The sequence below is a fragment of the Moschus berezovskii genome, chromosome 24 (assembly GCF_049115385.1).
Source record: "Moschus berezovskii isolate FMDL1 chromosome 24, NW_MosBer_1.0, whole genome shotgun sequence".
NCBI classification, from domain to species: Eukaryota; Metazoa; Chordata; class Mammalia; order Artiodactyla; family Moschidae; genus Moschus; species Moschus berezovskii.
The window spans coordinates 8,000,714-8,014,166 of NC_142483.1; the positions used below are offsets into that span (position 1 = coordinate 8,000,714).

At 60.6% G+C, this 13,453-nt stretch overlaps 1 protein-coding gene across 2 annotated transcripts; it reads right to left on the minus strand.

The window, feature by feature from the left end:
- Positions 1-1,259: 1,259 nt before the first annotated feature.
- MYL3 (myosin light chain 3) lies at positions 1,260-7,774 on the minus strand. 2 transcript variants are annotated; one of them, XM_055413662.2, is made up of 8 exons: positions 7,655-7,774; positions 6,372-6,769; positions 3,901-3,928; positions 3,602-3,751; positions 2,977-3,150; positions 1,863-1,940; positions 1,711-1,753; positions 1,260-1,593 (listed from the first exon to the last, which is right to left on the minus strand). In XM_055413662.2, the coding sequence occupies exons 2-7, from the start codon at positions 6,669-6,671 to the stop codon at positions 1,725-1,727; spliced, it is 759 nt and encodes a 252-aa protein (XP_055269637.1). In that variant the 5' UTR covers positions 6,672-6,769; positions 7,655-7,774; the 3' UTR covers positions 1,260-1,593; positions 1,711-1,724. The 2 variants fall into 2 exon arrangements, with proteins under 2 accessions (XP_055269637.1, XP_055269636.1); XM_055413661.2 differs by having other exon boundaries at positions 1,260-1,511; positions 7,655-7,772.
- Positions 7,775-13,453: the final 5,679 nt, after the last annotated feature.

Below are 13,453 nucleotides of genomic sequence, written 5' to 3' on the forward strand. Positions count from 1 at the left end.
ACAGACTTTCACACATACTGCCAACACTCACCACACACGCCCGCATACACACACTCTCACAGGCAGAATCCTGCCATTCTCCCCAAACCACACAGTTCCCCCAGGCAGCCTGATCCATGCGAGCCCTCTCACCTGCTCTCACACGCCTGCACACTCACCCCACAGGCAGGCGCACTCATGTCCACCTGCACCCTAGGGGGCTGCCCTGACCTCCTGAGTCCTCCTGGCCTGCAGGCTGTTTCCTGCCCTATGTGACCCGCCCACCCCACTCTGGGCCCTTGATGTCCCCCACACCTCTTATCTCTAGGGCTCCCAAACCTCTCTGCCAAGCACTGCTCTTCTTCCCCATCAAATCAGAGTAGATCACCTCCTCCAGGAAGCCTCCCCTCACCCATCCCACTGGGCTCTGAAAGGAGGGGAGGGCCTCACCCCAGGACAGGGTGTGGCAGTGGAGCTGGCACTGGTGGGGGGTCGAATGCACCCCCAGTTGTCATTCCACACTTGTCTTCTGCTGAGAAGCCCAGGGCTGAGGAACCACTGGTGGCCCTGGTGTGCTGCCCCTCTGGCCGAGAATCATACCACAAGCAGAGAAACTCAACTTCCCATCTGTGTCAGGTGGGGGTCTAAGCCCTCCTCCTGGGGACAAGATTGGCTCCTCCTCCGCCGCCCGTTGGGCCTTGGTTTCTCCACCTGTGACATGTGTGGCTCTGGGCCAGCGCCCCGCAGTTCCCTGATGGCTGGTCGTGGGGTTAGGTAGCCCGCACAGGGCTCTCAGGCTGCTGGGCATCCTCGTGTTAGAGGCCAGAGCATGACTGCTATCTCCAGAAGTGGGGGGTGGAGGGGAGGCAGTCCTCATCCAGCTTAGCCCGTCGTCCTGGTGGGCAGGCGCTGAGGGTTTGGCACACCAGATGGCACAGTTTCGATGGGATAAGTCAGGAGGCAAGATTTCAAAATGATTCTCACCCCTCCATTTTTCCCAGACCTCACCCTGTGTGGCGCGTAGATTTTTTACAAGTCAACCAAAGGGCTACAGGAAAGAAAGAAGGCGGGAGGGGGAGGGCGGGGACTTCCCTGGTGGTTCAGTGATTTAAGAGTCTACCTTCTAATGCAGGGGATGCGGGTTCGATCCCTGGTCAGGGAACTAAGATCTCACATGCTGTGGGGCAACTGAGCCCGTGTGCTGCAATGAAGTCCCAGCACAGCCAGAGAAAAAAAGAAGGACGGAAGGAGAGAAAGAAAGGAAGAAGGAAGCAAGGAAGTTAGGAGGAGGAAGTAAAGAAGCCATTTATTCATGAGGCCCAAGCGGCGGAGACAGCGATGGTCACTGGCCAGGGTAGCCTGATGGCAGTGGTGATGGCCTGCAGGGCCGTCTGCCGGGCTGTGCAGAGAGAGCCTGTGTAGGCGTTTCCATGAGCTCCCCTCTGGCCCTTCACAACTCCAAGCCTGTGGTGTCCGCATCACAAATAGAAGTCTTTTGAGCTGCCTCCAGCGCTGCATTCCCCGGGGGCTCCCTGAGAACAAAGGTGGTCACAGGTTGCAGCGGAGGGGGCAGCCAGGCAGCGGGATGTCAGCTGAGGACTGGCCTTGCTGGGGCTGGGGAGGGGGCAACAAGGAAGCCGGATGAAAGAGGCGGGAGGGGGACCACAGGACCGACATCAGCAGAGGTGGCAAAGGTGGTCACAGGTTCGGAAGGGAGCGGAGTGGTCTCACCTGGGGCGAGAGGCTCAGCTGGCCATGATGTGCTTGACAAACGCTGGAAAGAAGGAAAGAGTGAGCCACAGGGTTCGGCCCTGGGGAGCCAAGGGTGGGGCCCTAGGACCCCAGTGCCTCCCCCCAGCAGACTCCCTGCCTGCTGAGTTTACCTTCATAGTTGATGCAGCCATTGGAGTCCTCCTGCCCCGCCATCAGCTTCTCCACCTCATCTTCTGTCAGCCTCTCACCTGGCAGGAGTGGAAGGCTAAGTCAGCACTGTCGACGTGGGCAGGGTGGGGCCCCCTGACTGCCTCTGGGCGGTGGGTGTGCCTCTCCAGTATCCCCCATGCCTCAGATTGGTACACCCCAAAGCCTGGGCCGTCACCCCTCAGTTCTGAAACCAGGAGAACCGGTGACAAGTCAAAAAGAACAAGGCCTGGGGTGCCAGCCTGGTGTCCGCTCTGAGCCTAGACTCTGTCCGTAACAGGGCCATCTTGGTGTTCAGGTCCCCAGCACAGACTGCCCCCTGTCCTCAACAGGCTGGCGGGCCTCCCTCCATCAGGAGAGCAGGGAAGATGCGCAGGATAGAGCCAGGGACCTTGGGGACGACCGGGGAGGAGACCTAGAGACACCGCCACTGCTGCCCAGACAAGGCGGGCCCTTCCCTTCCCTGACTCTGGGCTTTTGTGTGCCGTGCCGGTCGCCCCACTGGAACACTCACTGCAGTATCCCCCCTACAGACACACAGACACACGCACACACACACATACATAACCTCAGCAACCGGCACTGAGCAGATCACACACTTGGCGCTCAGGAAATATTTGACGCAGGAAGGGTTGCTTTGAGCAGACATGATCTGAGCTCAATGAATATTTGCCATAGGAAAAATTCTCTTTGAGAAGGGGACATTCCTGCCAGCCAGGCCCGTTGACGGTGGGAGTCAGGATACCCAAGAGGCAGGCACAGCACCTTCTCGGCTCTGGAATTCGACCTCGAGGCAAACAAACCCAGGACTGGACTGATTGACCCTCCTTGGGTGCACCACCCCATCCCGCCACGTCCCCAGAGCCCTTCCAGTTCTGTGAGCTGCACCCACTGGCTTTCTTTACCCCGCATCTAAATTTCTAAATTCCCCACATGGATTTTCTAGGTCTCCTGCCGTGGAGGCACCTTGATGGCATCACCCTCCATTTCACAAGGGAGAACTGGGCAGAGGACACCGTGCTTTCTCCCAGATGTCCCCGGAAGGCGGGCTGGGAGTGGGGAAGCGGCCGCCCTCACCCAGCGTGGCCAGCACGTGGCGGAGCTCGGCGCCCATGACCGTGCCATTGCCCTCCTTGTCGAAGACCCGCAGCCCCTCCACGAAGTCCTCGTACGTGCCGGTGTCCTTGTTCTTGGAGATGTGCTGGAGCATGGGCAGGAACGTGTCAAAGTCCATCATCTTGGAGTTGAGCTCTGTGGAGAGATGGCCGAGTGCCCGGCTCTGGGGGGCGGGGCTTACATCTCAGTCTTCCTTGGGGCAAAGTGGGCAACCGTCTCTGGCCAAGGCGGTGAGGGCAGCTGGCCCTGCCGCCCCCCCAGAGGATGCCCAGGGGGCCAGGAGGGACAGGGCAAGCAGCGGGGAGACCCAGGCCAGGTCTCACACCACCACTGGAGCTGGTTTGTGCAATTGTCAGTCCCCTAAGACCAGGCAGCCTGGCTAATGGGCATGCAGCCAGATGATACAGGAGCCATCGCTGCTTGTGAGCATCCCCTGAGGCTGGGCTCCAGGTCCGCCTCCAGACAACAGGAGGGCGTCAAAGGAATGCACAGCGGGAAGACTCCCATGTTGTCCCCCCTGCCCAGTGATGGCGGTCCCCCCCAGGAACTGGAGCTAGTGGGGACATCTCAGGCTGACTGCACCCACCTTCCTGCTTTGGCTTGCCCAGGACACGGAGCACCTCGGCCTGTGTCGGATTCTGGCCCAGCGCCCGCAGCACGTCCCCACATTGCCCGTATGTGATCTTCATCTCACACTTGGGCGTGCGGTCGAACAGCATGAAGGCTTCCTTGAACTCTGCCAGGAAGGGGTGTGAGCTGTGGACACTTCCAGAGGCAGCCCACCCCACGCTGCCCAGAACCCACACTGCCGGCCGGACTCTCAGCCTGGGGACCCGGAACCCAGCTCCGCAGCCCCGGGGCTCAAGACCACCCGCCCCGACTCACCTTCAATCTGCTCCGGAGTGAACTCGATCTGAAAGGAGACCCCCCCAGATACTGAGTGCCGGGTTCAGAGGATGGGGCCAGGCCTCCTCCTGGTCACTGCACTCCATGGCCAGCCAGGGCCTCAACCCCTCGGTTGCCCCAACCTGTCCACGTTTCAGGATCCCAGCTTTCACCGCCCAGGACCGCCTGCCATCCACCTTGACTCCTACACCCCACCTCCTTACCCCTCCTCACCTGTCCTACCTGACGGCCTTGGGTCTATGCATACCCAGACCTGCCACCAGTTAGGCCGCATACGGGGAAGTGACTCGGAGGGAAGCCTTGTGCCCTGAATCTCCAGTCCAGGGTGGGCCTTACCTGAGACCCCCTAGTCCTGGACAGATGTGCCTGAAGCCACAAGATCTAACCACACTGGCTTTGCCAGCTCTGCCGGGTCTGGGACCTAGTAGGCAAGTCTGTCTACGTGAGATGGGGGAACCTCATCTCACTGGGAGGGGGTGGCAGGTGGCAGGAGGGGCTGGGCTGAGGGTACAGGCAAGAGAGCCCTGCAACGTAAGAGCTCATCTACAGGAGGGGTGTGTGTGACGAACATCTTCATTCATACACCTGTGTGTGCACATGTTTGTGTGTGTCTCCCCCACACACACACACACACAGAGCCCTCAAGGCTGAGCACTGTCGCTCACCTGGCCCCGCCTACACCTGAGTCTCACACATCCCCATCTGCAAGCCCAGGGCAGCCCCCCAGCGTGGCACAGCAGGAGGCCAGGGCCCGAGCTGTTGAGCATTTGCAAGACCATAGCAGAGGCTCCTGAGGTCAGGAGGCCTCCTAGGACCTGGTTTCCCCCTCCTCACTCGATACCAGGTCTATTTTTATCACTGCAGTCACTCAACCCAAGGTCAAGGGCGCACGGCACCAGGGAAAGTATCTTGGGGGAAGGGGACTTGACTGGCACCTCGCCCACTGCAGCTCCCTTGAAGTTCCCACCCCAGTGCACCCCGGTACACCCCAGCGCAGAGCAGAATCCTTCCCCAGCCACCCTGCCAGGTTGTCCCTCCTAGCCCTCCAGCTCAGTCTTGTGTTGGGAAGACCTGACCAAGTCGTTTCTGGCCACCTGAAAGCTCCCTCCACCAGGAAGTCCGCTGAGATTAGGTGCCCTGGGGTCCTTGCCTGGCTTTTTGCAGGGTTCCCAGGAGAGACCTCCTGAGTTCCTCTGCTCAAGGGCGAATATGCAACCTCAGATCCGGGGAGACCACACAAAGCCACCATGGGCCCTGGGGTTGTTCAACCCTCTGCCTGTGGGATACACACTCGGAGTCTGAGAGTGGTCAGGGTGGGGGCTGACTCCAGGGAGCCCTTGGTGTGAATGGTTCCCGACAGCCTGTGAGGAGGGCTCATTGTCCCATTTCACAGCTGAAGAAACCTAGCCTTAGCGCAGCGACGGCAATGGAGCAGATTTGGGATTTGAACCTGTGTGCTGTGTTAAGTCGTTTCAGTGGTGTTCAACTCCATGCAGCCTCATGGACTGTAGCCCACCAAGCTCCTCTGTCCAAGGGATTCTCCAGGCAAGAATACTGGAGTGGGTCACCATGCCCTCCTTCAGGGGAGCTTCCCGACCCAGGGATCGAACCTGAGTCTCTTGTGTCTCCTGCATTGGCAGGCAGGTTCTTTACCACTGGCGCCATCTGGGAAGCGGAAGTGGATCTGTGAGGACTGGCTGCAGTCTTGCTGGGGACCTTGAAGGGCTGGGACAGCTCCACGGGGTCCCTTTGCCAGCAGCCAGGGCAGCAGTGGCCGGTGGCCAGCCAAGAACGGACGCAGGCGGGACACCGGGTGCGTGCTACTATGTGAATGCCACAGGTGGCAGTCACGGCGCATTCTCCAAGTTTAGACTCTGAGAAAGACTTCCGAGCCAAGCTGGGGAAGGGCTCCTGGGGCCACTGGTCACAGCTCCACGACCAACTTTCTCCATGACCTACCCAGACTGTGGCTCAGCGTCGCCACATCAAAGCTGAACCCCCACCAGTTCTGGGGCTCAGGTACCTTGGCAGGGATGACTGTGACCCAGCCTGGGCAGGAGCCTTGCTTCTCTTTGCTTCCCACCCTGTCTCCCCCCAGGGGACTTGGTGTGGACTTAAAACCCCACAGTGTGACAAGAAAAGTCCCTGCCTGGCTGCGGGGGTGGGGGACACTGGCGGGCCCAGGATCCCCCAAGGATGTGAAGTCCAAGGAGAAGGACAGAGGAGAGTCAGTTTCCAACTACCAAAAAGACAGCCCCTTCAGCAACACCGGGGCAGTCCTGCCTGCTGTCTGACCACTGTCTCTCCTGCTGCAACCCTCCTGATGCTGAAGCTTCCAGCTAGAGCTCAGTACTCACTTTCTGGAGCCCACTCTTCCACTGGGTAGGTCCACTCTGGGATTCACTTACCTACCTTTCCCTTCCTACCTAAAACACGGCCTCCACACCCACCTTGACCTTGGAGGGATCAAACTCAGCTTCCTTGGAGGGCTCGGGCGCAGGTGCAGGTGCAGGTGCAGATGCGGGAGCCGGAGCTGCAGCGGCTTTGGCACCTGCCTTGGCCTCATCCTTCTTGGGATCTGGCTTTTTGGGAGCCATGGAGGCTGTGAGCTCAGAGGCGGGGGTGGACAGAAGGAAGCCGAGAGCAGGGTAGGTGAGCCTCCTGCAACCGGCCTTTATCCCGCCTAGACACCTCATGACCCCAGCCCCACCCCTGCAGGGCACAATGGGGACAGGGCCATAAAAGGACATTGAATAGACTCAGGGGCTATTTTGGGGCCTGGGGAGGGCATTGTTCAAGCTCAGGAATGGGTGGGGGAGAGGGAGGGCTCTCCAGGCCTCCCAGTCACCTGTTGAGGAGAGAAGGGGGAGGGGTAGACAGAGGCTGCTGCTCAGCCCGCATGCATACCCCGAAAAGCACGCGCGCACACACACACACATCAGGTCCCGCTGTCCCTCAGGAGGTCGATACATTGAACAGGTGTGGGAGGATGGACCCAGGGCATATCGGGTGTTGTGCTGGGTGCTGAAGCACGGGGATTACCTAAGGGCACCCCTTGGGTCACACTTCCCATCTGCACCTCGAATTCCCTGTGTCTGCACGGAGGCAGAGAGGGAGGGCCGCGTCTGTCCATGTGCGTTGTCTGTCTGGGTGTTTGCGTGCGGGGGGAGGGTCTCTGCGTATCTCTGGTAGGAGGGTCCGTGTCTCCGTGGGGCCCATTAGGGTCCATGAGTGTTGCTTCTGTGTGTTTGGGTTGGGTGTTTATTGTGTCTGTGTGAGCGTCTGGCTCGCCGGCAGCTGTGGCCCCCGGCTCTGGAAATACCCCAAATGGCAGTTAAAGGGGGTCTGCTCCCTTGAGGGCCGCCACCCAGCCCACTTCAGCCGCCCAACAGCATCCACCGCCTCCTGCCTCAGCACCTCCTGGCCCCGAAGTCAGAGTCTTGGTTTCTCCCTCACTTCCTACAGCCCTCTTCCATGACCCCCTTTCCCCACACAGCTCAGGCCCTGCTCCCCACCAGACCCTCACTCACACACCATATACCCTCTGCCCTCCTCTGTTTGGCACATTCAGGGCATGGCCTCCCTGCACCCTCCCAGTCCCACCGCCCCAGGCTCCCCTCTGCCAATCTTTTAGCTGAGGCCCTCGTAGAGGGTCTGTGTCTCTGCAGGACCCCGGGGGGCTGGGAGGGGTCCCCCCGGGCTGTTCAGCCCGGGGTGCCCCTCCTTGACCTACCCGCTAGAGCTACCTTGAAGTGCTAGCCCTCAGAGGACGGCGGTGACATTGGGCAGCCTGGCTGGGTGACGCTTGGGGGAGATGGGAGGGCGGAGGTGGCAGGAAGCCCTTCCAGGCTCAGAACTCAGAGCGCTGGGACATCTTGCAAACACATTGGGCTCCGTTCCTTGCCGGGAGTCTGTGGTGGGGCGGTGGGGGGGGGAGGCGGGGGGGGGGGAAGGAGGTGTTCCCTGTTATTTTTAAATGCCTGGAGCCTTTGATAGAAACTTCAGAGGCATTGCCCCACCTCCCGCAGGCCCCCGGGGATTTCCCGGGTGTAGGGAGGTGCTGGGGATAGAGCCGGAGGGGAGGCTTCACTCCACCTGGGTGCCCCCAGGTCTTCCTGCGGAGCCCAGGTCCCCTCTCATCCTGTCACTCAGGCTCCTGGTGAGGGGGGGACAGCGGTCTAGGGGTGGGGCCGAGTCCCCTCCTTGCTGGAACACAGGACAGTCCTTCCCTCATCTGGAGGGCAGAACACCCCACATCTGGAAATCTGACAACATCCGGTGCTGGGGGAGAGGCAAGTTTTTCACTTTTCTTCCAGATGTTTGGCAAGAGTATTGAGAAAGAAAGGGGTGGGGGAGAGTCCTCAGAGACCAGTCAGAAATACCACAAGAGGAGAAGACAGACAGGGGGGACACACAGAGAGAGATCTCTCTTCTGACCTCAGGACAACTGACTCTGGACGTCTTACGGGGGCTCCAGCCACCCACAGGCACAACTAACAAGACACTACCCAACCCCCTTCCATTCATTGTGGGGGGAACATGGTGGACATACACAGGGGCACCCAGACGCCCAATTGCATTGATCCATCCGTACACAACTGTCATCCCCCGGAAACCACTCAACACCAGCGAGCTCAGGAGGAGATGAGTGACGTGAGCCTCCTTGAGGCTTGGGTCCCAGGTCTGTGATGGGGTGCACAGACTCAGCAGGCCCACCAGAGCCACACGGCACCGCCTTCCTCTGCCTGGTGAGGGGGTCGGGGAAGGGGGCTCTTGGTCCCCTTCCCTCAAGCACAGAGCAGTCGGGAGATCGTGTACAGAGCCATCCTCCACTCCCTCCCCGTGACTCAGATGGAGGTCCGGACCAGGGCCTTTGACTGTCGGAGCTCTGGGTCAGGGGAGCAGCGGTGCTCAGACTCTCTCCACAGGGCCACTCTCAACCCATTACTAATGCCCGCCCCCAGCAGGGACTCTGCAGGGATCAGCCCCCTTGATTTCCAGCAAGATGGACTGTGGAGGTCAGGAGGAAAGCGGGGCGGGTAGGCGGGCAGTGGGCAGGTGGGTGAACAGGGGCGGGGGCTTTATGACAGGAAGAGACAGGCATGGAGACTAAAGACAAGCCACACAAGGCTTGGCGCTCACGCCTCTCTCCCAAGCCCCAGCCTGGGCGCCATGCCCTTCAGGAATGACAGCCCAGCAGACAAGATCTTGGCAGAGCCTGCGGGAAGAGAGGGAGTCTGGATCCCTCTCCTTTGACTCCCCCAGATCCAGTGTCTGAGCTGTGGCCCATCCAATGCAGATGGCACATTCCAGAGCCCTCTATGGGGTCAGACACCTTACTTTCCCCCCACCCCCACCCCGCAGCTGAGGAGCACGCGGGCCCTGACTTCTGAGGAGCCCATGGAGAGAGGCAGGAGACCCCTGGCCACACTGGCCTCCTTCTTAGTTCTTTGCAGTCCCCATGCCTTTGCTATTTCCTCCTCCTGGTGTCCTTGTTCAGGACCCTGGCCATGGCTTGCTCCTTGTCACCTCCAGGTCTCAGTGAGATATCACCTCCACTTAGCAGCCTCTTCAGACTGCTCTGGACCAGCTCCACCCACCTTGTCTCTCACGCTGACCCCCCATTCTTGCACCCTAACATGAGGCTGTTCCCTGCTTTCTTACGTGCACCCCTTCCCTTGAATGTCAGTGGGCATAGGAAGAATTTTTGGTCTTCCAGGGTTGTATATCCACAGGGTCTCGAACAGAGCCTGCTGTACACAGTAGGCACTCCATCAATGTTGGATGAGCCGATGTCCCAAACATCTCAATTTATGGACCTCTCACAGGAAGACTGGAAACCTTGGCTACACCCCCTCCCTGGAGTAGGGCCGGGGAGACTTGCTGATGGAGCGACAGCTCTGGTGTCTGCCGGGGGCGCCCTGGACAGCAGTGCAGCCAGCAGCTGCCCCCCAACCCACCTGCCACCCCTCAGCTCAGGCCTGCTCTTCACGACACTCCCATCCATTCTGAGACTCCCCTCAGGAGCCTGAAGCTGCGGGGACGGTCAGAAGGTACAGGCAGTGATGACCATGATGAGCAGCCAGCAGGGGGCGTAAAAGGGACAGGAACTGGTCTTTGGCTCCCAAACTCCGGAACCCAGGATCCCAACTCAGACCCAAGACTCCAAATCTGGAGCCTGGAACGCTAAGCCCAGACCCCAGACTCAGGCCTCAGGATCTGACCAAACTTATATCCTGAAACCCCGAGCCCACGATCAGACCCCACTCTGAGGACCCAGACCCCAAAACCAAGGGTGTCCAACCCAGACCTGCCACCCAGACCCCAGATCCTGGGCCAAGGACTCAAGACTCTGAAGCCAGAGTCCAGATCCAGGACTCAATACCCAGGACCCAGTTACTCGAAACCCAGACTCCAAACCTAGACCCCAGAACCCAGACCCACGAAAGGGGCCACTGGTTTTCCAGATGGGCGCTGTCTGCTGCCCAGTGTAGACAAGGGCGGGGCTGCGGAGGGGTCGGCTCCTGGCAAACAGCAGAGGGGAGAGCTTGGCAGACCTTCTCGCCAGTGTTCAGAGGGGCTTGAGGAATATCCCTCATCCTGTCACAGCCAATTAGTGAGCTCAGAATACGGTGGCCACATGCAGGGAGCAGGGGAGAGTGGGGAGACGGAGGGATGGGTAAGGCCTGGCTGTCCCTGGGGCCCAGGAACCAGAGGCAGGGAAGGAGGGTCGGGCTCCCCACGTGCCTTGTCCCCCAGGCCGCAGGCTCCGCAGGCCGCCCTGGCCCGCCCAGGACCGCCTCTTCTGGCCCGCGGCCCCTGGGCTGGGACGCGGGCCCAAACTTCCCGGAGGAGTCAAGAACGCGGCCTGGGCCAGACCCAGAGCCTTAGAAGTAGGTCAAATGTTGCTGTGCAGCAGGTCCCGGGGACCCCATTTGGGCGGGGGCAGGCCCGTGGGCGGCAGTTCACCCACCAGGGCACACGCATGTACCCACACAGATGTGCGCTCACCGCGACGTGCTGGGCGCGCGTAAACATGAACCATACGCAGAGCCCCTGGTCCCTGCCCAGCTGCTTAGATGAGGGGACCGAGGCCCCAGGAGGGGCGGGAGGAGTTGCCCAGCCTCTCTGGCTAGAGGCGGCACGAGGCAGCCACGAGGACCCAGAGAAGGAGAGGAATTTGTGCACCATCCCACGCTCCTGGAGCCTTGGGTGAAAGTCTGACTCCAGGGAGGACTTCCCAGCAGGGCTGCTCTGCCACCAACAGGATGTGGCCTGCTTCCCGGAGGCACAGCCCCAGGCCTTGAAAGATGGGAAGCAGTGGCCAAGGGGGAGGACGGAGACTTCTGCCGCTCTTGCAACCCATCCCGGCCGGTCCTGGTTCCTCTGGGCCTCAGTTTCCCCTTCTGTACAATGGCCATGGGTGGGGCCCAGTGATCCCGAGTTGGAGGACAGTCACTGGCCCTGAGCAGCAATGAGCCCGTCCCCGCCACCCCCACACCACACACAGACAACTCTGTCCTCTGCAGGCCAGACACACCCCTCAGGCCCCTCCCTCTGCCCACTGTGCTGACGGGGACCAGATGCTCCAAACTTGTGGTTCTGGGGGTGGGGGTGGCAGGGCCCAGCGGGCTGGCAGGCAAGCCCTGGGTTTGGCCCAGGGACCTATAATCAGCTCCTGCCCCTCTGATCCTGGCCCAGGACTGACGCTTGGGGCTGTGGTGTCCTGGCCGGCTGTGGCCACGGCCGCTATATTTGGGAGCCCAATTGAGGATGAGGGAGGGATGGGCGGGAGGCAGCCTCCAGGGACCAGCGCCTCATGGGGGACAGGTCTGGGGACACTGTTGTCCAGGCTGATTCTCCTTGCAGGAGGGCACAGCCTTGGCTGTGGGGGTCCACTTTGCAGGGGCATCAGCCTGGGGGGGCATCAGTCTTGCTCTCAATGGCTGGTCTAAGGAGGTAGATTGGAAATCTAAGTGCGTGAGAAAGGGGTGGTGGGGGTGACAAGATGAATGGGAGTGGGAAAACGACTTTCACGGGGTGAGGTTTGGGGAGCGGAGTCTGAGGTGGGAGGGATAGGAGAAGAGAGTGCCAATATGCTACGCAAAGGGTTGGAGAAACAGAGCCTTGATGCTGGGGTCCCAGGGAAGGGAGTGAGGTACAGCCTAGCTCTGTTTCCCGTTCTCCCTGCCGGTGAAGCTTCCAGAGGGGCTCGGCCCCTCCCCCAGCATGGCCTGCGGCCTCCCTGAACTGCCCTGGACATTCCCCACCTCTGGGCCAAACCCTGTACCCTCCCACCAGCAGCTTCCCAAAGAGCAAATATTTATTGTCCTTGGAAGAAAAAAAAAGAGTCCCCTTTTAGGATCAGGGTCTGGGAGCTGCTATTGAGGCTTGCAGGGGCTCGGCAGCAGCCTGAGATGTGACCACCTAGAGGCTGAGGGCGGGGAAGGAGGGTGAGCTGGCCTCCGGGGAGAGGGGCCAGCTGCCCCAGGCTGTGGCCGGGCGGGGGCTCTGCCCAGATTTCTGTCTCCCCAAGATTGCCCCAGCAAGGGTCCGAGGGGGTACAGTCGCCGACCCCATGGCATGAGGTATGAACATGTGTGTGAGCGGGTAGATGTGTGCAGTCTGTGTGTGACAAAACGCATCCCTGTGCGCACGAGGATGGGAACACACACAGGGTGTGATCGTGCAGGCATATGTTGTCTCATGGGCTCACGTGTGTTACACGAGGTTGTGACCCCACGTGTGTGAGAAGCATGCCTGGGCGCGTCTGGATCTGTGTGCGTGTCCATCTGGGAGCCCGTTCATCTGTTGGCATGGGGCGGGGTAGGGGCATGTGGACACAACCTCTGTTGAATGGCCAATTCAGTCAAAAATGCAAGTAAATTTAGCAGGGGGAAAAAAAAACCCTGTCAGTCAGACGAGGAGTCTGAATTGGGTGGTTGTTTGACTGGATGGACCGACTGTCTCAGGCAAACAGTTCACGCTGGCTGCGGGGAGGAACCAGCTCCCCTGGGCCGTCATGGAGAAACTGGAGACAGGGACCCTGACTGCGGCGGAGACGAGCCACAGAGGTGGGGGTGGACCCAGCGACCCTGAGGTGCAGACAGGGGCGGGAGGGTCTTTGAGGTCGGCCAGAGACAAAGGGAGCGTCCAGGGCAGGATGGAGCTACCCAGAGCCTGCTGACAATGTGTGTGCACACAGCCCTCCGGCCCCCAACCTCAGCGCTGCGCCGAGTATAAGGCAGATTCGTTCTTCCCTTCCACTCCCCCTAAGGCAGCCCCAAGTGGTCAAGAAGGGCTCATCAAACTGGGATGCAGGAAAGAGGGTGGGGTGGGTGCTACAAGAAGGCAGTGACAGGACTGTGGGGCAGGGAACAGGGATGCGGGCGGTGAAAGCAGGGCGGTGAGGTGGGGGTGAGGGAAGCCGAGGCAGTGGTGGCCGGGAGGGCCCCCCTCCCCGTCCCCTTGCAGACCGCACCTAGCGGTGGTGGCCTCACCGGACCCCGGCTGTCCCCACCCCACCCTACCT

What these genes read in the sequence shown, in the direction of transcription:
- MYL3 (XM_055413662.2), bottom strand. Translation starts at nt 6,671, where the DNA reads ATGTCCTTTTATGGCCCTGTCCCCATTGTGCCCTGCAGGGGTGGGGCT. An exon ending in CACTCCGGAGCAGATTGAAG is followed by an intron (nt 3,752 to 3,900) that starts GTGAGTCGGGGC and finishes CCTTCCTGGCAG; the next exon opens with AGTTCAAGGAAGCCTTCATG. An exon ending in GGGCAAGCCAAAGCAGGAAG is followed by an intron (nt 3,151 to 3,601) that starts GTGGGTGCAGTC and finishes ATCTCTCCACAG; the next exon opens with AGCTCAACTCCAAGATGATG.